Genomic DNA, 26,756 nt, shown 5'->3' with positions numbered 1-26,756 from the left:
ATATAATTGTCAATCAATTATTACTCAGTCGCTGAAAGTTTCAAACTCGGAGAGTTCATCCCCCTCTAGTTTGCCTTCCAAAGTGCCATCGTAAACCACACCTTCTTTCGATTCAGTCACGGACAAAAAGCATACTTAAGCGATATTGTGGTGGTGAAACGCATTCATTTTTCGTGAGTACATCGACAAGACAACATCGTTACTGAACGAGTTGAACGAGCTGGACGAGCTGGATGGTGAGGGATCAAGGGATTCATTATCATTAAGGGAAGAGAAAACGACCGAGAGAATACCAGCATCGAAAATTGGTTCCGCTTGAGACATCGGAGCAACCGTCACACACACACACACACACATATTGCTGGTTATCGAGAAGAATCCGGAAAGAAGTGACCGTTGCTGAAAAATAATCTGTCAGTTCCCCTTGGAATTGCAAATTACATTCAAGCGAAAGAGTTTATTTTAACGTTTTCTATCCATATAATACTGCGATCAAATACAATTGATTTTGTGGTTTTTCAATCAAGTGCAATTAACAGGTGGTTATCGAGTTAGCATTAACCACTGGTGGTGGACTTCGAGAAGAATCCGGAAAGATATCGCTGCTGCAAAATAATCTGCCAGTTCCTCTTGGCATTGAAAATAACATGCAAGCGAAAGAGCTCTCGTTTTCGAAGTGCCTCAAATATTCATTTAGTCATTCATTCAGAATGGATTCAGATTCAACTTCAAACAAATGATCACTGAATCAACGATAGTCCTACGTCACCATTGCGGTTATACCATAGATATAACCCACTTCCTGTTTTTTCCCAATTTTACATGTCTAAAATAGCTTCCGGCATTCGGAATCACAAATTCAGATTACGTTTTAGGAACCGCTCTACTCATTCGTCCATGATATCTGGTTGCTCTTGCAAACGTAGTTAGTGGGTATCTTTTAAAAAAAAGGAAGAGATAATCAAATTGTTTTCAAGTTTTTTTTTCCTTCGTTCGAGTGTCCGTCTTACCCGACTTGATTAGTATGTTTTTCATCGATATTTCTGGAGTAAAAATGAGAAAACTTCACTGCTGATAAACTGGAAGAGAAGTGATGGCAAAACACTCACGTAACGAAAAATACCCCAAAAAAATTATTCGATAACAATGAGAAACTTATTTTCTGCAGACGAAAACTTACATCGAGCTGCTCTTTGTAGATTACATTTTTGTTTTAATTTACAATTTTCACAGAAAGCCAACTAGGTGTACACAGTAAGTGTCAATGGTTTGTACATTTGTACATCATTGAAATTCCTCCCAAAAAGGTCAATATCGACCATTTTGAGAACCCCTGTTCTAGGCGGAGTACAAGAATTCATCTAGGACTACGATACTGACCGGGACTTTCAGCAAGTCAAGATTTACATAATTATTTTAAGTCTGCAGAATTACTTGAAGCTTGAAAGGATGATAAATCGTTTTCAAATGTTGTGTACTCACAATTTAATGACAGTTAGCATCTCAAAATGTAGCGAGGAAATGCGGTTGAAATGAATCAGATATCAAATTTCGATAATTTGACAAAAAACCGATTGATACTTCTTGATTATCCTATTCTTAGAACATTTGAAGTTATTTAAGACACTCTGTTATGGATGAAACTGTCAAATGTAAAAAATGAAAAATAAAACAAAAATTTCTCTCACGGTAGCCATTCGGATGTAATTTTGCGCGCATCGTATTTAAGGAATTTCCCGTGAAATTGAAATTATTCGACCTGACATCTTCGACAAATCTTAAGTTTTGACAACTGTTCACCTATTCAATGAGAGGATATTTTGTTTGATTTCAGCGATTAATTCGTATTCGAAATTACCTTGATGTTTGAGGCAAAATGAGCCACCACCGGATAACGACTTACAATGTTGTTTTCTAAAGCTGATATACCTTATCACATGTGGCTCTTCAAGAGGTTCCTTTTGTTGCTTTGACCCTAGAAAAATATGCCACCCCAACCAAAACCACACCTCAGTATGTGAAGCGTTATGTGTTTCGTACTACATTTTTGTACGAAATTTGTAGAAAATTCTAATTACTACTCTAGGTGAATAGTCGCAGATTATTCCGTACATATACCTACTTTCTCAATAATGACAATAATGATTTAAACAACTTTGGACAAGAAAAAACGTATAAATCTAACCCATTTAGCATAATATGTACAGGTGTTCATTTAAACCGCACACTAAAAAAATGTTCGATATTACAATTTTTTTTTCTTTTAATGAAATACGTACTATTTTTATTTTTTATAATTAAAACCGTTTGATATCTTGAACAACAATTAGGTAAGCTATAATATTCTACGAAGAACGGAGATTGTAGCGGTATGTGGACCCAGTGAACGGGTATATTCCTTAGGGTGTTCATTTTAACCGCTTTTCCCCTATCATTTTCTTCCATCGAAAGACGAAACCAATTGCATTTGACTACTCCATCACAGGACAACCTTTGTCAAGAGTAGCTCAAGTATGAAACTTGGGTGTTATACAGGATAGCGCCTTGACATTTCGAGTACACTCTGGTGATGTTATCGCTGGAGTAAATCAGCAACTTGAGCTCAATTTTAAAACTTCTACAGAGTTGCGGGATTCAATATGCCTACGATCTCTATATTGTTCACTGGTGATATCTATTTTGTGGTCAAGTGAGGATGCTTAGTGTTCAAATCACGCTAATTGAATGGCTAGAATTGAAGCAGTGCTTCGAAAATTCGTTCGATACGTGCTCCACTCTCTTTCTTGTGGAGAGTTCCTATTAAACGGCAAGTCGTATAGGGATCGTTGCCAACTTCTCGGCATTGACATCCTTGAGAAACGGCGAAAATATTAACAATCCAAGCTACGTTCGGACCTGTTAATCTGATAGAGGAACGTGAAGCTATTAGCTGCTATTATAACACCAATATAGATGTCGACATTGTATCTTCGTCACCACGTAATGAGCCAGCGAAGAGGTTCGAATTAATGCCTCGCAACGTGTGACTGTTTACTCCTACGCTCAGCAAGCCAATCGAATAACCTGGTAACGAATAAAGTGTGGAAATGCAACTACAAAAACACCCAATTATTATTTTATTAATTTCTTTTCTGCGTTAGTACAACAATGGAATTTCACGCTTTGCAGGCAGGTAAATCATCACTCATCACAACAACAACAAAATTACCGAGTGGAACGTTGAAATCCGACGAAATTAATTCGCTGCCAGTTCCATTAGCCATCAGTCGTCGCATAGGGAGAAACGTGTGACTCTATATTCGGAATGAGTTTGCTGGCTCATCATGCGATACTCTTGCTCACTGTTTTGGACTGCCTTCGAGTGAAAGTGTCTGCGATAACATCCCCCGAATGTGCCAAACCACCATTGTATGTGGTAAGTTTTGATTTGTGTTGAACTGAAATAATAAAAAAAGGTTTTTATGTCATCTTTCAAGCACCCTAAAGATTGTTGCCGAATGCCACCCCTGGTCGACGAATCGTTACTGCTGGCCTGTAAACAAGTTCACGGTGGAGAGGAACTGACACGTGATCACACCCGCGAACGAGGAACCGTGTGAGCTAGGAATGTTTTTTGCAATCTGTTTTACCATATACACGTTTATATCATTCACAGTGTTTCATGGAGTGCGCTATGAACAGAACTGGTACGCTAATTGATGGAGTATTAGATCAGGCCAAGATTCTACGCTTTATCGCAGAACGGGTTGGTAATCTCACGTTGAGGCAAGCACTCAGTGCGGCTTGCATGAAATGCTTTCAAAGTGCGCATCGGTTTGAAAACGAGGCCCCAAATCATAGCGCGAAACATTGCAGCAGCACGGCAGCTCGTTTCATTGGTTGTGTGAATTTGGAAAACTTTAAGGTACCGCTGTGAACCGCCGTGTGTATTGTAAAATTTAATTTGATTGAAAGACTTTCCTTCAGATGTGTTTGGACGAGTATTGGAACAACAGTCAGGACTGCAATTTATTGCGAAAATATATTGAAGGCTGTTCGATACCATCTTAGCCACGTTCACTCATTCATGTTTCTTTGATGATAGGTCCGTTTTTATTAGATACAAATTTGAAAGAGATAAAATATAGTAACTGATTATATACACAGTAAAATTGGCAGTTCTTCCACCTAGGATGAGAATAAATACCACACAACAAGGCAGCCAATAATTACACTCCACATCTATGACTCTCGAGGCGTCATCTTGAATTTGAGTGACCCCTCTGGTGCGTACATAAAAGTGACGACATATTTCAGCGGCTTGTGATGGTACTCGAGTTTGTACGAGCGGAGCAGCTTAGCCAGCAGTATTTGCATTTCCAAATCGGCAAAGCGGCGCCCCAGGCACATTCGGGCTCCGTGACCGTATGGCAGCGATGCGAACGGATGCAGATTGTCACCGGTTCCGCCCTGATTTGGCTTCAGCCAGCGCTCCGGCTTGAAGCTCTTCGCATCTGTCACGTACTGTTCCATCGTGCCGGTGACCAGATTGGGGAATACACATTGGACCTGGAAGAAAAAATCAATCGGTTAAAATTAATCTATATACAGCCATTCCATGTCAAATCGAAATAGTGGATCTCAGATTTTCGTCAAAAGTGGTAATTTTGTTCTTTATCGCAAAACAATAGACCCGTATTTTTTTATTTTATATTAGGGTGCCCATTCCCATTTTAGGGTAGTCCGAAAAATCAATTTTTTCCACTTTTTCCCAAAAATGACATTTTTCAAAAACTTTTGAGCCACATGGCTTTTTTCAAAAGCTTTTGAACCACTGAATCGATTTAAATGATCGGCACATCAAATTAAAGCCAATGAGCTAGCATTTCATTGAAAAATATTGAACTTGCAGAGGAATTGGATTTTATTTCTGTAAATATTGATTGTAGTCGTTTTTTATTGTTTTCATGGCTTTGGACTATAGGGCGCTATATTTTTTTATATTTTTTCTTGAAAGCTGAGGATTTTTACATATCACATCTCATGATTTTTGAAAGTTAATCGATGGTTCGGAAAAACAATTTTTCTCCATTTTTGCCAGTACAAAAAGTCATAATTTTTGAACTACTGGACCAATTCAGATGATCAACATATCAAATTGAACTTGAGCTTGAGCTTGGGTAGACTGTACAATTCGTAGTTGCTCTCCGTGATTGACCTGAACCAACCAAATTGCACAAAGAACACACAGAATGACACTTGGGACCAGCAAATCATTCTCGTTGTGCAATTTTCGGAGATTCGAGCTCTAAATGTTCAATAACGACGCCGGTCACGTCACCAGAGGAAGGGAAGGAATGTTAGTATGATATTCGCCGCCCGAAGGCCATAAGGGTCGCCTCTATAGCGTGGTTCCCTAGCGTTTATCACGAAAGGGATAGTTGTTAGTGGGAATGGTTAAGAAAAATCAGGATTCACTGCGGTAAGTGATGTGATTAAAAATAAAAAAAATAAAATAAAGTGAAAATGCAGACGATGCAGAAACTACAATAACGAACACCTATACGTTGTCATATCTATTCTACCAGATTCCTCTTCGGGAGAGCTACCATTTAATGATTCTTGCTAATATAGCGTGTCACGCTAAGCGCGTCTCATGCAACGAATCTCGCGCACAAACACGATTGAAAATATTATTAACAATATGCTTTTGCCGTATCAATAGATTCATTGTTCTTGCTTGGAACGAATTGTGTTCCGTTTTCCATCGAGGTCACATTAGACCCACGAAACACCGAACACTGAACGATTCATTTCCTGGAGTACTGCGAAGAAAAGTTCAACGATCTTGCTCTGGCCTGGAGAACAATACTCCTCCAAAACTCGCTAATAAATTCACTGAGCAACATTAATAAAAATTCACTGAGCAACATTAATACATCTACATCAGAGAGAAGCGAACGCTCTCTTCTCGCACATTACTTTGTGGGAATGAGGACATCAGCAAGATAAACTGCTCACTAACACCATCAAATCGAATGGAAAATTTCGTTGAGTTTAAAAACACATAACCATGAATTCATATTTTGAAACGTTCATGTCTAATTTTACTTAATCACGGCATTTTTGTTGTTTTCCCACAATCATATTACATTTTAATACAAAAGCGGTCACAATAAAAATCCACCGCAAACGATCCAAAACAAAATTAAGACGGGCACAAATGGCTGGCGACATTTTAGTTCGCAACATTTTCTTCATTCAAAGAGTTAACTTAACGGCTGCAATAAAACATTTCGAAAGACTTTCGGAATGCTTAGGAAACAGCACTTTTCCTGAATTCTTTCGACCGTCTGAGAGAACAAAAAAAAGCTAAACACGGAGTGACGGAACACGCGTCTACACTCGATCACTGCTCGTGCGAGACCAGATGATCAACAAATCAAATTGAAGCTTATAAGTTAGTTTTCTTTGGAAAAATATACTTTTGCGAAATATTTGGTTTTGCGTTTGTGTAATTATTGATTGAGTTAGTTTTTCATACTTTTCTCGGTTGAAAATAGAGGGAGCTTTAAATTTTTTATAGTTTTTCTGGAAAGCTGAGTATTTTTTACATAACATATCTCGATATCAGATGTGCTATTTTTTTCGTTTATAAGCTATTATTTTGCAAATTTAACATGTTTTAAGTCTTCGTTAAAAATTTCTATGTGATTAGACTAGACCTGTGCGACTAGAATCCAATCTTTCCTCAATCCGCATCTCTGATATTGAGTCATGTTATGTAAAAAATCCTCAGCTTTCCAGGAAAAAATATACAAAATATAGCGCCCTCTAGTCCAAAGCCATGAAAACAATAAATAATATTTTTTCATGAAAGGTTATCTCATTGGCGTCAATTCGATATGCCGATCATCTAAATCGGTTCAGTGATTCAATAGTTATGGATTTTTGAAAACTGAATAGTTATGGATTTTTGAAAAGTGACTTTTGGGGAAAAGTGAAAAAAAAGATTTTTCGGACCACCCTAAACTGGAAGTGGGCACCCCAGTAAAAAAATAAAAAATACGGGTCTAATGTTTTGCGATAAAGAACAAAAGTACCACTTTTCATGGGAATCAGATTTACAAAAAATTGTGAATTTTAATCCTCATCGCCAAATATTAGCCCCGCATTTTGAAATTTTCCATTACCACGCTCATTTCCATTTTAGGGTGGCACGAAAGAGCATTTTTTTCCTTTTTTTTTTTTCAAATTGGACTTTATTTAAAAACTCGTATCTTTTGAATTACTTGACCGATTCAGATGATCGACATTAGGGATTGTTAACCGGTTTTACCGTTACCGGTTTCACCGGTAATACCGGGTCATTTTTCATTACCGTCTTCTTCTTCTTGAATGGCGTTAACGTTCCCTGTGGAACTTTTGCCGTCCGAACGTATTCATTAACTAGCGTCGTTCATTAATACTTGGTTGAGATTTCTATGCCGAATAACACGCCTTGAATGTACTCTGGAGTGGCAAGCTCTAGAATACGCGTGACCACAGTGCAAGCCGTAAGAATTTTCTTTGACGAAAAATCCCCCAACCAGAACGGGAATCGAACCCGAACACCCGGCATGATAGTGTGGGACGCTAACCACTCGGCCATGGGTGTTTTCATTACCGTATTACCGGTAATTTTATAATCGATAACCGGTAATTTCGGTAAATTGTTTTTTACACTTGCATTTATTTTCTACATGCTGCTTCGAAATATTACTCGAGAATCAATAAAATATCGAAAAAAACACAACTGGCAGTGTTACGCCGATTATAAGACCTCCGAGCCTCAGCTTCAGAGCTGATTGATCTGAAGACGAGGTACAGGATAAGCTTCAGCGATGAAGAACAAACAGCGATAAAGGAATTGATTGATGCTCTCGAACCAGTTCTCGTCGCTATTAAACTGCTATGGCGAAAGAACTGCATCCTTTATGAAGCTAATGTCGGATTGCAATTTATATTCGAACAGCTATATTTGACAGCAGGATAGTTGAGCATCAAGAGAAAACTTGAACGACCATTGCATCAATCAAAGGTATTAACAGGGGGCATCAGAGGCAAATACATGACAAGAGTATTCGATGCTTTTCATACTGTACGCCCAACATCTGTGAACTATGAACGTGTGTTTTTCTCTTCTGGAAATTTTGTTCATGGGATCCAATTCAAATCAAAAGACGAAAAAGTTAATATTATTTATGTCCCTAACAAACAAACTAAGTATCAAAAACATTTTCTTGTAAACTAATTATTATCAATAAAAGCCGTTTCTTAAAAAAATGGTTTATTTTAAAGTATTTACCGGTTTTACCGGTAAAGAAATTTTCATTACTGAATAACCGGTAATTGAAATTTTGGCACGGTATTGCAATCCCTAATCGACATATAATTTTTTGAAAAAAAATATTATACATGCAAAACAAAATTGATTTTTTTTTGTTCACATGGCTTTGGACTAGAGGGCGCTATATTTTTTAAATATTTTTTTCTTGAAAGCTGAGGTTCTTTTAAATAACATATCCAAAAATCAGAGAGGCTCTTTTTTTCGTTTTTGAGAACCGAATCCCATCATGCGACATATTGAACGTCTTGGTTTGTCAAAACTAGCTCATTGGAGACCATTTGAAGGGTTTTTAGCCACATTAGGATAATACGAATGGTTTCGGGATGACCTGCAGATCAGTGTTTCAATTGAGTTATGGAAAGGCATGACCACACCTTTAGGTGGATTCAATTAGGTTTTTGTATCCTCAATCCCTTTAGTTATCATTTAAATGACCGCAGGGGAAGAAAAAACACATAACCATGAATTCATAACCATATATAATTCATGTGCTCCCGTGGCCGAGTGGTTAGCGTCAAACCTAACATGCCGGGGGTTCGGGTTCGATTCCCGTTCTGGTCGGGGAAATTTTTCTTCAAAGAAATTTCCTCTGACTTGCACTGTGGTCACGCGTATTCTAGAGCTTGCCACTCAGAATGCATTCAAGGCGTGTTATTTGGCATAGAAATCTCAACTAAGTACTAATGAAAATGACGCAAGTAATACTACGTTGGGACGGAGGAGTTCCTCTAGGAACGTTAGTGCCATATAAGAAGAAGAAGAAGGGGAAGAAAAACTTGATTATCTATGCGTTTTTGTGCACATGACACTAGAAAATCCTGAGAAACATAGATTGACCAATTTAACCCCGAAGCTACATTTTGAAACTTCACGCTAAAAATTTTCCAAATCAACGCTTAAAGATTTTTTTGAACAAAACTTTCCATAACGTAACGTTAACACCAGTACTGATTTTAAAAATAATTGGGTATACATCTAACAAAAACATTCGGAAATATTCACATTTTTCTGAAAATTGTGAACAATTTGCCCCCGGTTTACGGTACATGAAATGTTTCCATGTTGGTTTGGCACCCCTCCATCCTCTAGAAGGGGGGTGATGTCAACCAAACATGAAAATTGAAATTTTTCGGAAAACCCTGAAGGAACATGGGAACATTTGAAATTTGAATTCCCATAGGTTCTACAATTACATCGTGATAAGCGTTGTTAGTCCATTTGATGTTTGCGCTAACGAAATTGTTCTTGGTCCAAAGTGGAAATGAATTTTCAGATGAATGGAAATGGATCGCTAAATGTGTTGGAAAGCTAAAATCTCGAGGAAGGAATCGTCCGATTATTATTTTATTATTTTATTTTCTGTCTCAAACATGTTTTCCATGTGACGAAGAAACATGTTACTTGCAAGTGATTGAAGAATCTCAATAATTGTGTCTGAAAATAATTTTATGATAAAATGACGAGTTTTGGTACAAGTACTAGGAAATTTATGTTGAAAGGAACTTGTAAAGCGACCCACGAAGTAAGGAAACGTGAATGTTTGGAAGTATGCTTATCAAAAAATCAATTTTGAGCGGGACGAAGTTCACCTGGTCAACTTGTCTTGTATAATCCGCAAATAAAATTCGTTGTAAACTCACCCCCTTCGGAATTCTGTAGCCACAGATAACGGTGTCCTCTTGAAGTGTACGCCCGTTGCCAATCACAGTACTGTAGACTCGCAGAACTTCCTTAATAAATGCCTTCAAATAGTGAGCTTGCTCCAATAACTGTATGGTAAGCGGTGTGCTCGGATCCGGTATGATTCGCTTGAGCTCTTCGTACACTTTCTGTTGCTCCATCGGTCGGGTTGCCAATTGGTACAGGATCGAGCAGACGGCCATCGAAATAGTGTCGATTCCGACCAGGATTAAATCCAGCGCCATAACAACAGCGAGCCGTTCGTTATTCTGGCTCTTGATGACACGTTCCAGGAGCGAGGGCTCACCCTCCAGCGCACGTCCTTCGTTTTGATTCATTCGTTGGGTGGCGCTTTTGATGTATTTCATGCAAATTCTAGAATAGAACGATTATGATAAGCAGAATTCGAATAAAAACGCGAGAACCGAATACCCACTTCACAAAATAGTCCATGTTGTTGACATATCGCGACCACAATGGCGTTGGGAAGTATCTCCAGTAGGGAGCTTTCAGCTCCAAAGTGGCTACATTCCGAAGTGCGTACTTGGCGGCATTGATAATCTGCTGAGGTTCGGACTTTGGATTCAGATCGCCCGCAAGACAACCCAGGCGAGTATCCAGCGCCACCAGACCGATACACTCGAGGGACCATTTGTGGATTTCATTGTCGAAATCATCGGGCAGTTCGTTGTTCTGATCCAGTAGTTGATTGCACCGGTCGATGAAATCTTCGGTCACCTGTTCCAAGGGTGCTACGTAACGCCGGACGGTGGATAACTGGAGAACCGGTTTTTGGACTCTTGAACGAAACTCTCGCCACTGCTCACCATGGCTGCAATAATCAACAACATAATGAAATTTGTTTAAATGTCCACTGTGTACCGATGTAACATTCGAATTTGCTTCCATTGATAACCACAATAAGTGTGTACATGTGGTGAAGACCCATACTTTCACCTCGCGTAACATTAATCGAAAGAGGAAAAGAAAATCGTCCACTCGTCTTCGGTTGGTCCAAAAGATGATGAAAGTGAAACTAGACACGAGGTTACATGTAGGCAAGAAGAAAAATACACCGAAATCAAATAATGGCTAGTGGCCACTGCTTATTAAACACGGTAATGAGGTTGAAAGTGATTCATCACACACATTGCGCAGGCGGCTATCATTAGGCACCAAACATCGTCTAAACTTACACTCCAACGACGCCGGGTAAATCTCCGAAGAAATCTTTCCTCAGCTCACTTTTGTACTTTACCAGACTGGGCATCGACGGGCGGAACGGTGTTGGTCCCTCGTTACGGTAGACCTGAGGTGGTAAAGAGGTGAAAAGACAGACTATCACAATAGGCAAGTTATACACGGTTCGCATTAGTAGCCAAGTTCAACGAAGTCGACCTGGTTGTTTATTATATTTTTAACTTTATTTTTTTAGTTTTCAAGTATGAAAATAGACGAATAAGTACACCTTGAATGTCATGTTTTATTCAGAAATTTCCGGATTTTTTCATGACCCTCAATTTAACTTAGCATAGAAACATGAGTTTGAAGTCGTTTCATTTGTTTAATCATTCATTCCTGGCTATTTTTTATGCTTTTCATGTAAATCGAGGATTTGTTATATTGGGTTGGGGAACAAGTAATGTCGTTTTTCTGATCGAAATTTGACGCTTTATTTTACATACTTAAAATTATTCAATTTAAGTCAAATATGTACCGTTTTGTTCGCAAACTTGTTGCCATTTAGAAGGCAACTCCATTATCCCCCCTTATAAAACCCACCTCCTGATTTGCAAAAAACTCAGACAGCCAGTTTTCGCAAGACTCTTTTGAGGCCAACTTAGTATCACCAAGAGCGTTTTGCATGGACCGGAAGAGATGATAATCACTTGAGGCCAGGTCCGGACTATACGGTGGGTGCAATAGGACATCCCATCCGAGCTCCCGTAGCTTCTGGCGGGTCATCAAAGATGTGTGAGACCGAGCGTTGTTCTGGTGGAAAACAACACCATTCCTATTGAACATTTCTGGCCGCTTCTGGTCAATCGCCTGCTTCAAACGGTCAAGCTGCTCACAGTAGAGAACCGAGTTGAGGGTCTGGCCATAGTTGAGCAGCTTATAGTGGATGATTTCCTTCCAATCCCACCAAATACACAGCAAAACTTTCCTGGCCGTCAATCCGGACTTGGCGATGATTTGGGCCGGCTCACCGCGCTTCGACCACGACTTTTTTCACTTTAGGTTGTCGTACGTGATCCACTTTTCATCATCGGTCACCGTCTTCTTTAAAACTGGGTCGAGTTCGTTCCGTTTCAGCAGTGCATCGCAGGCGTTGATTCGGTCTAAAAGTTTTTTTTTGCGTCAACTCGTGTGGCACTCATACATCCAGCTTTTTTTTTTGGAATCTAATCTTCTGCAAATGGTTCCAAACGGTTTTATGGTCTATACCCAGTTCTTGGCCAATCGAGCGAGTGCTCACATGCCGGTCTACTTGGATGATTTCAACGATTTTATCGGTTTCCACGACGATTGGCCTACCAGTACGGGTGTATCTTTAACAGCCACTACACCAGAACGAAATCGATTAAACCAACGCTGTGCTGTGCGAATCGTTACAGTATCGGGTCCATAAACTACACGAATTATTTCGGCCGCCTTCGTTGCAGTTTTACCAGGCAGGTAAACGTAAAATATGGCGAATTTCTTGCTTGGTGGAATCCATCTTTGACTCGCTATAGCTTGAGACTGAAAAGGACAATCACAACACTGTCAAAACGACACTTGTAGCACAGATTGTCGTTTTTAAATAGCCGTATAGTATAACCCGATGCGATAAGTACATCACAAGATATGTTTAAGTGTTGCCATATATTGACAACATACGACATTTCTTTTTCCCCAACCCAATATTTCATAGGTTTTTTTGATTTTTTTTATTTTTTCGTAGAAAATTAGACCCTTGAAGTATTTCTTACTGGTGTACCGTTTTTGGTTCTATATTTAATCGAATCCTAGAATACATGTCACTGAAAATACTAGTCTGGCTAACAAGTTCAATGACTGTGAATAGTTCAATTCATTTGTTCCAGTGATTTACCAGTATATAAATCCCATCCCTAAAGTAATTTTCCGAAAGACCTTCGTATTTCTAATTTCATTTATTTCTCCATTTCATGAAAAACGCGTTACATGTAGAATTCTTTTTCGTGTTGGGAACATGTGAAAATCGTAAGGAATTTGAAAAATAGAGTAGATGTTTCAAGCGTTTGAATTCAAATTTCACCATTTTCACCTATGAAACATCGCTGGTAACGTGCTCAGTAGAAAAAAGACGTTTCACTTTTGACTTTTATACGACGACACTTAGCGTCAAATACTAAAATGCTCTCTCTATCTGTCACCTGTGTAGTATTTACATTCTGAATGGAATGAGTTTTTATCGTGATGTTTTGGTTTAACCCTTTGAGGTCGTGTAAATTTTTGAAAAAAAACAGGAAGTGGGTTATATCTATGGTATAACCGCAATGGTGACGTAGGACTATCGTTGATTCAGTGATCATTTGTTTGAAGTTGAATCTGAATCCATTCTGAATGAATGACTAAATGAATATTTGAGGCACTTCGAAAACGAGAGCTCTTTCGCTTGCATGTTATTTTCAATGCCAAGAGGAACTGGCAGATTATTTTGCAGCAGCGATATCTTTCCGGATTCTTCTCGAAGTCCACCACCAGTGGTTAATGTTAACTCGATAACCACCTGTTAATTGCACTTGATTGAAAAACCACAAAATCAATTGTATTTGGTCGCAGTATTATATGGATAGAAAACGTTAAAATAAACTCTTTCGCTTGAATGTAATTTGCAATTCCAAGGGGAACTGACAGATTATTTTTCAGCAACGGTCACTTCTTTCCGGATTCTTCTCGATAACCAGTAATATATGTGTGTGTGTGACGGTTGCTCCGATGTCTCAAGCGGAAACAATTTTCGATGCTGGTATTCTCTCGGTCGTTTTCTCTTCCCTTAATGATAATGAATCCCTTGATCCCTCACCATCCAGCTCGTCCAACTCGTTCAACTCGTTCAGTAACGATGTTGTCTTGTCGATGTACTCACGAAAAATGAATGCGTTTCACCACCATAATATCGCTTAAGTATGCTTTTTGTCCGTGACTGAATCGAAAGAAGGTGTGGTTTACGATGGCACTTTGGAAGGCAAACTAGAGGGGGATGAACTCTCTGAGTTTGAAACTTTCAGCGACTGAGTAATAATTGATTGACAATTATATAATTTTCGCGATGCGAAAGATTTTCCGTTGCGCGCGCGTACAATATTGGATACGAAAATATCCTACTGATGAGGAAGAATAATCTTCAGAAGCTTTCCTGCTTATTACATTTGATTGAAAAATCACAAAACTAATAATGTATTTGGTTGCATTGTTATATGGATAGAAAATATAACAATAAATTCGTTCTCATCAATGTTTGTTTCAATTCCCAGGGGAACTGACAGAGTATTTTTCAGCAACGATTAGTTCTTTCCCGATTTTCCTCGATACTCGAAGCCCACCAGTGGTTAATGCTATCTCGATAACCACCTGTTAATAGCACTTAATTGAAAAATATTTGGTCGCAGTGTTACATGGATAGAAAACATTAAAATGAACTCTTTCGCATGAATGTATTTTTCAGTTCTCAGGGGAACTGGCAGATTATTTTTCAACAACGATTGAATCTTTCCGGAAATTTCTCGATGCTGAATGGCATCCAAACGAAAATAGTTCCGCGCGTGTATGTGTGTGTGTTGGCTGCTCCGATGTTTCAAGCGGAACCGTTTGTGGCATCACTCTCCTCCTGATGGATTCCCTTTCGGCCTAAGGTGCACAAACAGGCTCTTGGTGACACCGTTCATCCGCGCTTTCATGATAAACGAAGAGCTTCACCACAACAGCGACAACATGCTCCAATCGCTGTTCAATTATAACTGAGTGAATTTCCGAGTGGCGCTCGCTTATATACTGATTGGTGATTTCAATAGCCTGTTTTGAAAGCAATTTTAAGACTATCGAAACAAGTTTTTGGATCAAAAAGAAATATTGCATAGGGTGTTTTTTCGAGATGGTGAACATTTTGTATAGGGTAACTTATGGGAAATTTTATGGTCGTTATTTTTCCATACACTCATTGGCATCGTACTGTTCATGTTAAAAACTATTTGGAAAATAGTGGGTGGGAAACTCTGGTTCACCGGCTTCATAGCGCAGACCTTACCCCTTCTGACTAATATTTGTTTCAATGGATGTAGAACGCATCGAGTGGAATACGCTTTACTTCAGAACAGGGTATCAAAAAGTAGCTGGTTCTTGGCTTCAAAATATGAATGCTTCTTTCGCAACTCCGCCTGTGGATGACAGATCTCTATAATCGCATGTCCGAAAAAGAACGTGAAACTTTTGACAACCAGAACCATATCGACTATTCGAGGATTAATAAAGGAGTTTTCCGGCGATCTTTCCCGGTTTGCTAAAAAAAACTTCGATCAAGAATTACTAGAACAATTTGAAATGTAATACGAGCGATGATTAAAATACATAGTTCGAGAGTTTTAAAGGAGTTTTCTCTGATCAGAATGGGTACTTTTTTCGAAATCTCGTTTCGTCGAATAGTTGAGCATTGAGACTATTCAGTTTTCAGAATCACATCACTCACAGTGAATCCTAATTCTTCTTACCCATTCCCACTAACAATTTTTCCTTCCATAAGAATCGCAAACAAATCACGCTATAGAGGCGACGCTCTTGGTCGTAAATATCATACTGACATTCCTTCTCTTCCCTGGGTGACTGCAAAGACGTGGCCGACCTCGTTATTGACTATTGAAAGCTCGAATCACCTAAACTTGCATAATGTGAATGATTTGCTAATTCCAAGCGTCATTCAGTGTGTTCTTTGTGCAAATTCGCTGGTTCAGGTCAATCACGGAGAGCAACTACAAAGTGTACAGTCTACCCAAGCTCAAACTCAAAAGATGCAAAAACTTCTCGATAGAATCCAATGGGAAAAAGAAGCACCTAGCGTTGGCCAATACATTGAAAAATATTTTAATTAATTTTATTATTCAAACTTTTTATTGCATTTTTTGTTTGAGAACTCAACCATCTATCGATACAATTAACACAAACTGCTTAGAATACATAAAAAAGTCACAGGAGGGTTCTGTCCGAGACACGATCGCATAGTTGACGTAGGATTCCGTTAGGCTATCTGTTGATGCGAATTTAAATTGGACTAACAACACCTAATCTTATATGTAGAGCATAAGGAAAATCACTTTCTAATATTTTCTAATATTTCTTCACTTTTCCAATTTTTCTCATTGTATAAACTTTCTTTGGGTGAGAATGAACACATCAAAACAGACAGCTTAGACCAAACGACCTGTTCTCGAGCAGGAACACACCTTGGTTTTTATTTATGAAAATTGAAATAAATCGTTTCATGTATCAAGTTCTCGTGTGTGATTGTCCCTATATCCTTATATCCTCCTTTCCTTCCTTTGCGAGTAATTCGTCCCCTTGCTCTACACTTACACTTGTGCTAAATTATTCACAATACACGATACAATATCAATGACCATATGAAATTTAACGAAGCAACCAACATTAAAGTTCCAAATTTAAATTTTATTTGCTAGAATTAATCGTATCACTCACCCTACTTGCAATACAAAAGTGCCCCCGACTTGCATATATTTACAATGCCGATTTCCCCTAGGCAGCTTGGTTTTGATGTCTCTGTTAGGGACCCGCCGCATCCCCATCTCTTGTGTGGTCAGGCTTTCTACTGTTAACAATTATGAGTGCTCAACCTCAACGTTTTCAAAACGCATCAGTGCCAAAATTCCGCTCAATGCTTTCTTTGGGATAAATCCAAAGCTCGCCGAAATCGATATGTGCGTAGTGAAAAATTTTCGGTCGAAGATTATTTTTCAGAAGATCGCAGAGTAAACCTAATAAAGCAGAATATTGACGTAGGACTACGTCTAACCGGAAGATATAGGGGGTGAAATGGAAATCTAGGCACTGAACAAGTAGGAAAAAATGCAAGATTTGGAACGCTTATAACTCGATCATTTCTCAATAGATCGCAAAGGTTTTTGCATCAATTGATAGGAAATATATCTACGCATCTATCATAACGAATAACATTTCATTTTTCTTGAGATAAATAATTGAATAATTGTGAAATATCAAGCATTGTCAAAATGCACTATGTGCCCATTTTTGATTGGTCCATTTTGTGCTCCTCAAATCGTACCGACCAAAACAGGCAACCAGAGCAGCAGCGAAATAGAATGAAGCACGATTGGAAAGGAAAAAGAAAAAAAAGACGAAACATTGGTCGCAGTCTCACACATGCGTAATTCTCGAGCCAGCCAGTCAGCTTAAAAATCCCCGCTCCGCTGCCGTAACGATCATTCTTTGTGTGGACACCGACTGGACAACATCGTTGCTGGACGGGCTGGACGGCGAGGGATCGAGTGCCTTTCTCAAGGCAAGAGGGCGGAGGTGGTAGCGCTGGAGTAGAGTAGAGTAGAGTTTTCAAAGGGCCTTTCTCAAGGCTAGAGACGAATGAACTGCAAAAGTTTAAAGTCTCTATAATACAATACCCACCTACCTACCGTAACAATCATTCTCGTTCAAACCGTACACCACATCGGTTCGCATCACAACACATCAACAAACCAACCCAAGCAGCCATGTCTGGACATGGTAAAGGAGGAAAAGTGAAGGGAAAGGCAAAATCCCGCTCGAACCGTGTTGATCTGGAGTTCCCCGCAAGGGTAGCTAGGCCGAGCGCGTTAGTACCAGTGCACCAGTCCACCTAGCCGGCGTTATATAGTTTCGGCCGCCGAAGTGATCGAGTTAGCTGGCAAAGCTGCTCGCAACGATAAGAAAACCCACATTCGGAACAGAACACATTCGGTTCGGTGGACATCAAGACAACAACAGGCAGTTGCGGCGAGTGGCGAGTGGCAAACGCAATCGCAAAACGGCATCAGGTAGCAGAAGAAAAAAGTTTGTTCTTTATACAAACTGCTTTGGTGGCAAATTCAGAACAAGGCGGCATCGAGGGCGCTCGAAATGGTTTTTTTCAAAACCACGAGTACTAAGTTTTCTAAATTGGAACCATTCCATAAAACAAGGCGCTTTTCAGGGCCATTAAACCTTCCAAAAAAGAGTTTAGGAAATACAGCTCAATGCTTTCTAAAACAATATCCAAAATAATAATAAAACACAAATTGATTTTTTCATAATTTGTTTGCCAGGATATGATGAGTATGTGAATTTGGTAGTTGTTCTGAGATTATTGATTTTCACCAATTCTTAAATTGCTTCTAGATTGAAAGTACAGTAATTTACACTTATCTCGACATTTAGCTAATTGGACGGACCTGCAATGCGACATATTTAGTTGGACATTTTTGTAAACATAGAGTTCGGGGTCCAAATTATGACCCCACATTGAAAGTCGACACTGTACCACTGTCATCGCAAATGTTCAATTGCCATTGAATGTAATTTACTCTAAAATAAGTCACAAGCTGGATGGGAAGAAATTTTCCAACTGTGGCGAGTGGCAAATGCAATCGCTGAACAGAAAGGTTTAGCCGAACAAGATGGGGATATCGAGTGATAACAAAACAATAAACTCTTTAGATTGAAGATAATTTTGTGATCCTGAAAAGGACCCTTTTTAGCCTGCATGTGAATTAAACGAGCGAACAAATCGTAATGAATGTATTTTTTTGCCATCGCTCCCTTTTAACGCTCATTTGTTCGTCTCGTTGGACTCGCCCCTCTGGCTGAGTCTGCCGATTTGTCTCTATCCTGTGAGTGTGTACCGCTAGAGTATAAAACACGCGGACCCCAAAAAAATATCTTATTTTCTTTCAAACCGTAAACCCGTGTGGTTGTACGGCATCGGCATCGTCAAGTTAAGGACAAGTTAAGGGGAAGGCAAAGTCTCACTCGAACCGTGCAGGTCTCCAGTTTTCTGTTGGTCGCATTCACTGATAGCTCCGCAAGGGTAACTAGGCCGAACGGATTGGTGCCGGAGCACCAGTATACCTAACAGCGATTATAGAGTTTCGGCCGTCGGAGTGCTCGAGTTGGCTTGCAAAGCTGCTCACGACAATCAGAAAACCCGCATCAAGAACAGAGCAGCTTCGGTTCGGCGCTCATCAAGACAACAATTAGTTTCAGTGAGTGGCAAAGTGTTTCTCCGGCACGTCGCATTAAATGTAATTTACTGAACAATATGTCACAAGCTGGATGGGAAGAAATTTTCCAACTGTGAAAGCTGTGGCGAGTGGCAAACGCAATAGCTAAACAGGAAGGTTTAACCGAACAAGATGGGAATATCGAGTGATAACAAAAACACAACACCAATGGTTCTTTTCAGAACCATCAACATAATCATAAAGAGTAAACAGTAAACTAATCCATTTTTCAGGTATATAGGTAGGTATTCACGTAGGAGAAGAAAATAAAACAATATATTTAAAATATATATTTAACAAAAGCTGTCCCCTTTGTATAGTCCTACGTCACTCCGGTTATGTCCCCGACATTACCCACCCGTCTTTTTATGGATATAGACAACCCTCGTGATTGGGCTGTTTCTAAATCCCAAATCAAGCGAAAAATTCCGTTCAACGTTACGGAACTTGAGCAAAGTGACTTTATTGTCCTCAAATTACTTTCGGCAAGATATAAGTGACCCAAGCTCAATTCATCGGGGTAGCCAATCAAGTTCAAAACTATTATGCAGTTTGAGTATCGCACAGCAAAATGACCTCTTCGACGCAGATTTAGATGAAGACGACGAGGACTGGCCGGTGGAATATTTGGATACCGAACCAGACGATGACGAGTGATCAGTTTAGAGGAGACTACCCACAACATACTGTCTCATCAACCTACATATTCAATACCTTTCAATTGTTGATCCCAGCGCATCAGATGTCATCAAACTTTATCCATATGCCTTGATATAAATATATTGTTAACAAAACAATTCTTCCAATCACAAACTTTCTCAATAAATATGTTTAGTTGATCAAAATGAGCTGAATCAAAAATGTTGCGCATCGCATGTGTTTACTTAGACATGAGTTTTATATGGTTCCAGATATGGAATGACTCCAGCCTTGTTCAGCTCCATTGTTAATAGTTGGATACTTCATCCAGTCGATGTATTCTTTCGAATTCAATTCGGTCGACAAGTGTACTTCTCAATGGAATCCAAGTGGAACTATCGCACGTTATTGACGTCCGGGTTTCACGGCGTATTCGGTTACAGAAGGTTGCACGTCTGAACATTATGAAAAGCAGTTTTGATGTGAATTTACTGAGCTGAAATGATGTTGAAATGAAATTTGAATTTGAACAAAATTGTTTCTTCTTCCACTAACACCATGACCGAACGGAATTGTAAATCACTTCTTTTATTGTTTCTTTTAGTGTTCAACTAAAGGGTGTGTCACATCAAATTGCATCACGGAAAAAACGCTGTAGAAATTCGCCCAGTAGACCGATCCTTTTGAAAATTTTAGACAGTAAAATAAAAACTATTAAACAACTTTTGGCATTTTCCATTTTTCATACTTCGAGCCCAAGCCCTTATGCTCGTACCTTCCTCTTTACCCCGTCCATATGGTTCTGTACAACGTCAGGTTGTAGTTTTTTTTGAACAGAAATCCATTTTCTCTTGAAGTCCGCCTCCGATTTGACAACTTTTGGGTTCTTCCGGAGGGCCTGCTTCATAATCGCCCAATATTTCTCTATTGGGCGAAGCTCCGGCGCGTTGGGCGGGTTCATTTCCTTTGGCACGAAGGTGACCCCGTTGGTTTCGTACCACTCCAACACGTCCTTTGAATAGTGGCACGAAGCGAGATCCGGCCAGAAGATGGTCGGGCCCTCGTGCTGCTTCAATAGTGGTAGTAAGCGCTTCTGTAGGCACTCCTTAAGGTAAACCTGCCCGTTTACCGTGCCGGTCATCACGAAGGGGGCGCTCCGCTTTCCGCAAGAGCAGATCGCTTGCTACACCATGTACTTTTTGGCAAACTTGGATAGTTTCTGTATGCGAATCTCCTCCGGAACGCTGAATTTGTCCTCTGCGGAGAAGAACAACAGGCCCGGCAGCTGACGAAAGTCCGCTTTGACGTAGGTTTCGTCGTCCATTACCAGGCAATGCGGCTTCGTCAGCATTTCGGTGTACAGCTTCCGGGCTCGCGTCTTCCCCACCATGTTTTGCCTTTCGTCGCGGTTAGGAGCCTTCTAAAACTTGTATGTACGCAGGCCCTCCCGCTGCTTGGTCCGCTGGACAAATGAACTTGACAAATTCAGCTTATTGGCGACATCCCGGACCGAACTTCTCGGATCACGTCTGAACTTCTTAACTACGCGCTTGTGATCTTTTTCACTGACGGAGCATCCATTTTTGCCGTTCTTCACCTTCCGGTCGATGGTTAGGTTCTCGAAGTATCGTTTTAGTACTCTGCTGACCGTGGATTGGACAATTCCCAGCATCTTACCGATGTCCCGATGTGACAACTCCGGATTCTCGAAATGAGTGCACAGGATTAATTCACGACGCTCTTTTTCGTTCGACGACATTTTTCCAAATTTACGGAATACTGACAGTGAAGCATGGCCAACGTGATCTATACACTCTTATCTGATTTTAAAGCGAAAGCTGAAGATATAATTCCTAAAAATTAAATTTCTACAGCGTTTTTTCCGTGATGCAATTTGATGTGACACACCCTTTATTTATCCTTTCGACAATATTCGTGCTTTGATCGTTAATAATGATTGAGTTCACTGTTCAAAACTACTCGAAAAGCATTTGATTCAAATGTCAGATCACAAAAGGGCACACCTAAAAAGGTCTAACTCAAAACAACACAAACATTGGTTCTAATGTTTGCTACCGGTAGCTACCATGACATCGAGCATGTTGTCTGGTCGTGTATCCGGTTCCATGCTGCTCGCTCTCAGCTCTCTAGAGCACTGAGAGCACAAGGCAGACAATCGGATATCCCCGTCCGGGATATCTTAGGTAGCCGTGATCCTGATTTTCTGCTTCATCTATACATGTTCCTCAGAAACGCCGATGTCAACGTTTAATGATGTTTCCTTCGTTGTGTCCCTGTTTCATATCCCTCCTATCCGATCTATAAACTTTTACTTAGTCGCGGCAATACTAAGCCAGACCCACACTCTTTACAGATATACGGGCCAAAGGTTGTGCAGTCCACTGATGATTCAACAAGAGCCAAAGGTTGTACCGCTCATGACAACTCTACACGAGCTGATGATTGCGCCGGCTAGTGACCATTCTATCCTGGATTCCTCGAGTCGAGAAGACGCACCACGCTAGATATAGGGTACATACTAGGGGGGCGTTGCTGATTAATGGTTAGCTGCATCCCAATAGGAAGTATCCCGTGTCGGGCACACGTACAGAGCATTGGAGACAGCAACATCCCAATTACGAGAACACTTGTAATACTAACCTCGAGCCGACCGCGAGTAATCGGTTACATATTACTAACATAGATAATAAGAAAAACTGTCAACATATTGAACTCCGGCCCCGTCAGGCTAACGTCATATGAGCCTTGATAAAAATATATATTTTGGAAAAAAAAATTGGTTCTAACAAAAAGGGTCTAATTGAAATCAACAAGTATAAAGGGGTTATACATTAATGTTGTCGTTCATTCCGGAAATTGTTAATGTTAGTGTTGATTTTTCCTACAGTGTCGTATCAATAAGTGAAGAATATATTTTCGAGCTTCTGTTGATGCATTATTATAAATATAACAAAGATGCTGTTTTAAACAGGATTTGAAAAAGAGAGTTGAAATTTCATAGTCATGTTTCTCGAAACTGTCATATTCCAGTTAGGCCCTATTGACATGTTGCTCCAGAAATGTGTTTTTCATGCAAAAAACGGAACGAATTAAGTTGCATACACTATATTACGATATAATAGTTTTCATGGGTTACGTGTCCCGTTTTTATTCCTGATCTGTAATGATCAGCCTAGTCATGAGGGTTACGAATCCTAGACCATTACAATTTTGCATTTTAGCATAATAAGAGTAGGATGCAAACAAAAAATTACCTTCTCGATTTCATCGGCGTCATAAACAAACAACAGATCAGGCCGTCCAATTAGGCCTCCTAGTCGCACGATCCGGCCGTAGTGCTCATGCAGCAGGAATGAAATCATCGCCACATCGGAGATTTTGTACTGACCAATGATAGGGAAGACGCTACAAAACAAAACAAAATATATATAAAGAACCAAAAAAATATTTTACGATTTTATAGAATGGTGAAAAATACAGTCAATTCTGTTAAAAATTTACAATTGAAATAATTTCAGGATTTTGTTGGTTTTGTTCGACATGTATTGCTTGTCGTGTAAGCAAAACATCCTATTATCGGATGAATTCAAATCAAATCAAATCATATCATGGAAAACCAGTTCGTTGTTTGTGAATAAAACGCCCCCACCCATCGGATCGCTAGCCTTCATTCATAAAGCTCGCAAATTCAACGCATCTAGTTGCATTTCTCACATAATTATGCGATAGTAAACATCAGCTGAGAAGCCAGTGATTCAGAAGCCAGTTTAGCGCTTAAGGTATTCGGAATTATATAACCATCGTGCAGTTTGCCTTGAACTGACAGACGACAATAATTTTCACAGCTCGAAACAATTAGATATATGGTGAACAATAGCTTCACTTTTTACGCGATGTTTTCAAGTGCAAGGTCAAAATCGCGTTTTATGATCGTCACCATGATTTCTTTATTTTGATTTGAGTTTGAGATGACTCTTCGTTTTGCCGTCACTACGGCAGATGAGCGGTTCAGGGGAATGCGTCTGAAATCAACGAAACAGGTTTTCGATTCTTTGTTTGACGTAAATTGGCAACGAGTGGGAAAACAAAAGAAGCAAACATCCAAACTCTAATAACTTACCGCCAGGTATTTCCGAGGATGGGAAGAGGCTTCGGGCCCGGAACCTCCGAATATGGTCGGGCATTCTCGAGCGTGATGACCTGTGGTGCTTGCTGAACTATCGGCGACTGGAGGTGCCCCGTGACGGATGCCGCTGTATCGACATCTACCATGTGGGGACATGTCGATGTGGCATAGCTGGAGCTGGGAATTTGTCGGCTGTTGGTCTGTGATTTAGTCGCCGCAGGGCTTGTGGTGCTGGCCGCGGAAGTCGACGGTGCGGCTGATTTTGCCGACGTGGATGCTAATCTATTCAGGCCGCGTATCAGCCGGTGGCGTGCGCTGTTCATTTTCACTACTGATGATTATTGCGTGTGTGTATGGTTGCTTTGAGTCATAGAGTTTGTGTAGTTTTTGCGATGGGAATTGTCAACGGACTATAGTAGATAAAGGCTATTTTGAGGAAAGTTTAATATAATGTTATTATTAAGTCTGTTGATAGTTGAGTGGATTCCGTAACTGAGAGTTTAGCGGTACATCACATCGTCACAGCGTATTATTTGACATCGGGTTTTTAACAAGGAACTAATCAAAATGATCCATTAAATGCGACATAGAGAAGATTATGCCAAATGAGATGCTGCGCTTATCCGATATCGATTGCCTCTTCACAACCGGGGATGAAGGTTTTTGTTAATGAATTGAATTGTTCCTCAATTGAATTGTTCCTCACAGCATGAATTGCTCTGGTTCCTTAGGTATTCTCTGCAATATTTATCGCAAATACGAGTAGAAAATACCCATATATTTAATATGTTTTGATTGTGGCCAGACCCAAACCGGTTTTTGGTAAATTCGCAACGCTATTCAATGAACGATTCGTTCATATTTATTGAACAAACAAAAGTTTCCATTCGTGTGAATTGCTATGTGAAACGTGAGACAATGTGTGCACAACGTATCATTTTTTATGGACAAGATGCCATATTACACACTGTGGTATAGCCAAAATTTATCAGATGACATTTTGTGATTTGTCGCAGACATTATTTATTATTGGCATGGCATCTGTTTCTGTGGCAGATTAGGATAACAATTTACCATTATTACATTAACTTTGATCAGCATCAGACAATAATTGATATGTAAAGTATAACGATAACGAATTATTTGCATCACATTGGATGGTAAATTTAAGTTTAGACGTTTTTAAAACTATAGCTTAGTAATTCAATTCGCATATTAAGCAATTCCATTAAAAAACTGACAGTTCTGATTATGCTCAAACATTCAAACATTTTAGTACAACGAAGTAGCCGACTATTGCCGCATGCAAGCACCAAGTGTTAGTGTTTATGGTTTAATTTTCAGAGCACTGATCTTGAAATCACTAGCGAAAATCCGCTCCACTCCAAGTTTTTCTACAAAAACCGGTTCCGTTCCAATGAAGCACATTTTACCTTCAAATTCGATTCTCATTGTTGTCGATGCGCGTGGATTTGAGATCGATTAAACTGGTATGCGTGTGTGAACTTGAAACAACGGACCAGAAACAAGCAGACAATGCTGACAACCTTCGGCAACCTGACAGCGTGCGTCAAGATTATGTTGATTTGTGATTTTGGCTGTTGCGGTTACCAGTTCTCATGTGTGTGGAATGCAGTCACGTGCTTGAGAGCCGCCTGAATTCAAGGTTGAGCCGGAATTATCGATTCCATCTGTTTGTGCGGATTTTATCCCCTCCATCGGGTCCCGACAAAACAGGAAACCAGAAAGGGGAGAAGATGGGAGTGAAAAAATGTGGTCACAGCACATTGACTGCTAGTGGTTAATGGAGATATTTTTTTCTCTCGTATAACTGCAATAACGTGAGGTGTGTGCTATGTTGAACGATAATCGAGATCGAAACCGTTTCAGCCGGTGCCGGAAATGGCTTTTTCACATTGCCATACAGGTGTGCTATCGAGTGAGCGAGAGTCATCAGAGAGTCATCACTTTCTACACATCGAAATGCAACTGTCGCATGTGTTGTTTTCGGTGCGACTTGTGTTGATGGCATACCGTTAAGTCGCCATTCACTGTGCGTGCTCCCTCCACCGTGCATTTTCGAAATATGCCCAGCAAACATTAAATCGTATAATTTTGCACGTGCCAAGTCTTACAAGAAATCCGAATAAATCATAATCGCATATAATATCAATCAAAGTATGTATCGTGTATATTTGATATCGCTTAAAATGTAAAAACTCGATTTTATATACCATTATCAAATTAAGTCGCAATTCGGTATAATAAATATCAATTTTATGAAGTACATTGTCGTAAAATATATTTAATCCGCATCATATGCGTATATTACGCTGACGCAGTTTGTGTGTCGTATAAGCGTATAATTTAAATCGATTCAGTACTGTAGTAAATCGTATTGGATCATGAAACAGTAAATCATATTAGATCCTAATAAAGAACATATTACATCATATTGAAATGTCAATGAAATGCTGATACATTCGAAAGTTTTAACCGCTGTTGAATTAATCTTCAGATGGCCGGGCGAGATAGCTGGTGGATGATAATCCAGACGACCGGAGTTCGAACCCACATCGGAGTTTTCACCAAGCATCAATCTGTGCCATTTTAAACATTCATATTCCACTCCCAA

General features: G+C 39.7%; 2 protein-coding genes across 9 annotated transcripts in view; one reads left to right on the top strand and one right to left on the bottom strand.

Annotated features, from left to right (window-relative positions):
* The first annotated feature begins 2,697 nt into the window (after positions 1-2,697).
* On the top strand, positions 2,698-4,159 carry LOC129767816 (uncharacterized). Of its 3 annotated transcripts, none has more exons than XM_055769036.1 (5): positions 2,698-3,066; positions 3,169-3,408; positions 3,477-3,593; positions 3,656-3,904; positions 3,967-4,159. In XM_055769036.1, exons 2-5 carry the CDS (start codon positions 3,391-3,393, stop codon positions 4,048-4,050), a joined length of 468 nt encoding a protein of 155 aa, XP_055625011.1. In that variant the 5' UTR covers positions 2,698-3,066; positions 3,169-3,390; the 3' UTR covers positions 4,051-4,159. The 3 variants fall into 3 exon arrangements, with proteins under 3 accessions (XP_055625011.1, XP_055625009.1, XP_055625010.1); XM_055769034.1 differs by having other exon boundaries at positions 2,699-3,066; positions 3,169-3,415; positions 3,967-4,158; XM_055769035.1 differs by having other exon boundaries at positions 3,043-3,066; positions 3,141-3,415; positions 3,967-4,158.
* Positions 4,020-26,756, bottom strand: part of LOC129767815 (probable cytochrome P450 301a1, mitochondrial) — a 32,239-nt gene continuing 9,502 nt past the window's right edge. For 4 of the 6 annotated variants that reach the window (XM_055769029.1, XM_055769028.1, XM_055769031.1 and 1 more), the window contains exons 2-7: positions 24,116-24,547; positions 23,250-23,400; positions 11,245-11,357; positions 10,485-10,880; positions 10,009-10,423; positions 4,020-4,548 (exon numbers count right to left, since the gene is read on the bottom strand). In XM_055769029.1, the coding sequence (XP_055625004.1) occupies positions 4,222-4,548; positions 10,009-10,423; positions 10,485-10,880; positions 11,245-11,357; positions 23,250-23,400; positions 24,116-24,444 (1,731 nt within the window). In that variant the 5' untranslated portion in view covers positions 24,445-24,547 and the 3' untranslated portion in view covers positions 4,020-4,221. The remainder of the gene's footprint in view (positions 4,549-10,008; positions 10,424-10,484; positions 10,881-11,244; positions 11,358-23,249; positions 23,401-24,115; positions 24,548-26,756) is intronic. The other 2 variants (XM_055769032.1, XM_055769033.1) reach the window with 1 other exon arrangement.

Source organism: Toxorhynchites rutilus, chromosome 2 (assembly GCF_029784135.1).
Source record: "Toxorhynchites rutilus septentrionalis strain SRP chromosome 2, ASM2978413v1, whole genome shotgun sequence".
In the NCBI taxonomy this organism is placed as follows: Eukaryota; Metazoa; Arthropoda; class Insecta; order Diptera; family Culicidae; genus Toxorhynchites; species Toxorhynchites rutilus.
Note: the sequence above shows the minus strand (reverse complement) of the source record. Positions and strands in the feature narration are given on the sequence as shown.

What these genes read in the sequence shown, in the direction of transcription:
- LOC129767816 (XM_055769034.1), top strand. Translation starts at nt 3,305, where the DNA reads ATGAGTTTGCTGGCTCATCATGCGATACTCTTGCTCACTGTTTTGGAC. An exon ending in ACACCCGCGAACGAGGAACC is followed by an intron (nt 3,594 to 3,655) that starts GTGTGAGCTAGG and finishes TATCATTCACAG; the next exon opens with TGTTTCATGGAGTGCGCTAT. An exon ending in TGAATTTGGAAAACTTTAAG is followed by an intron (nt 3,905 to 3,966) that starts GTACCGCTGTGA and finishes ACTTTCCTTCAG; the next exon opens with ATGTGTTTGGACGAGTATTG.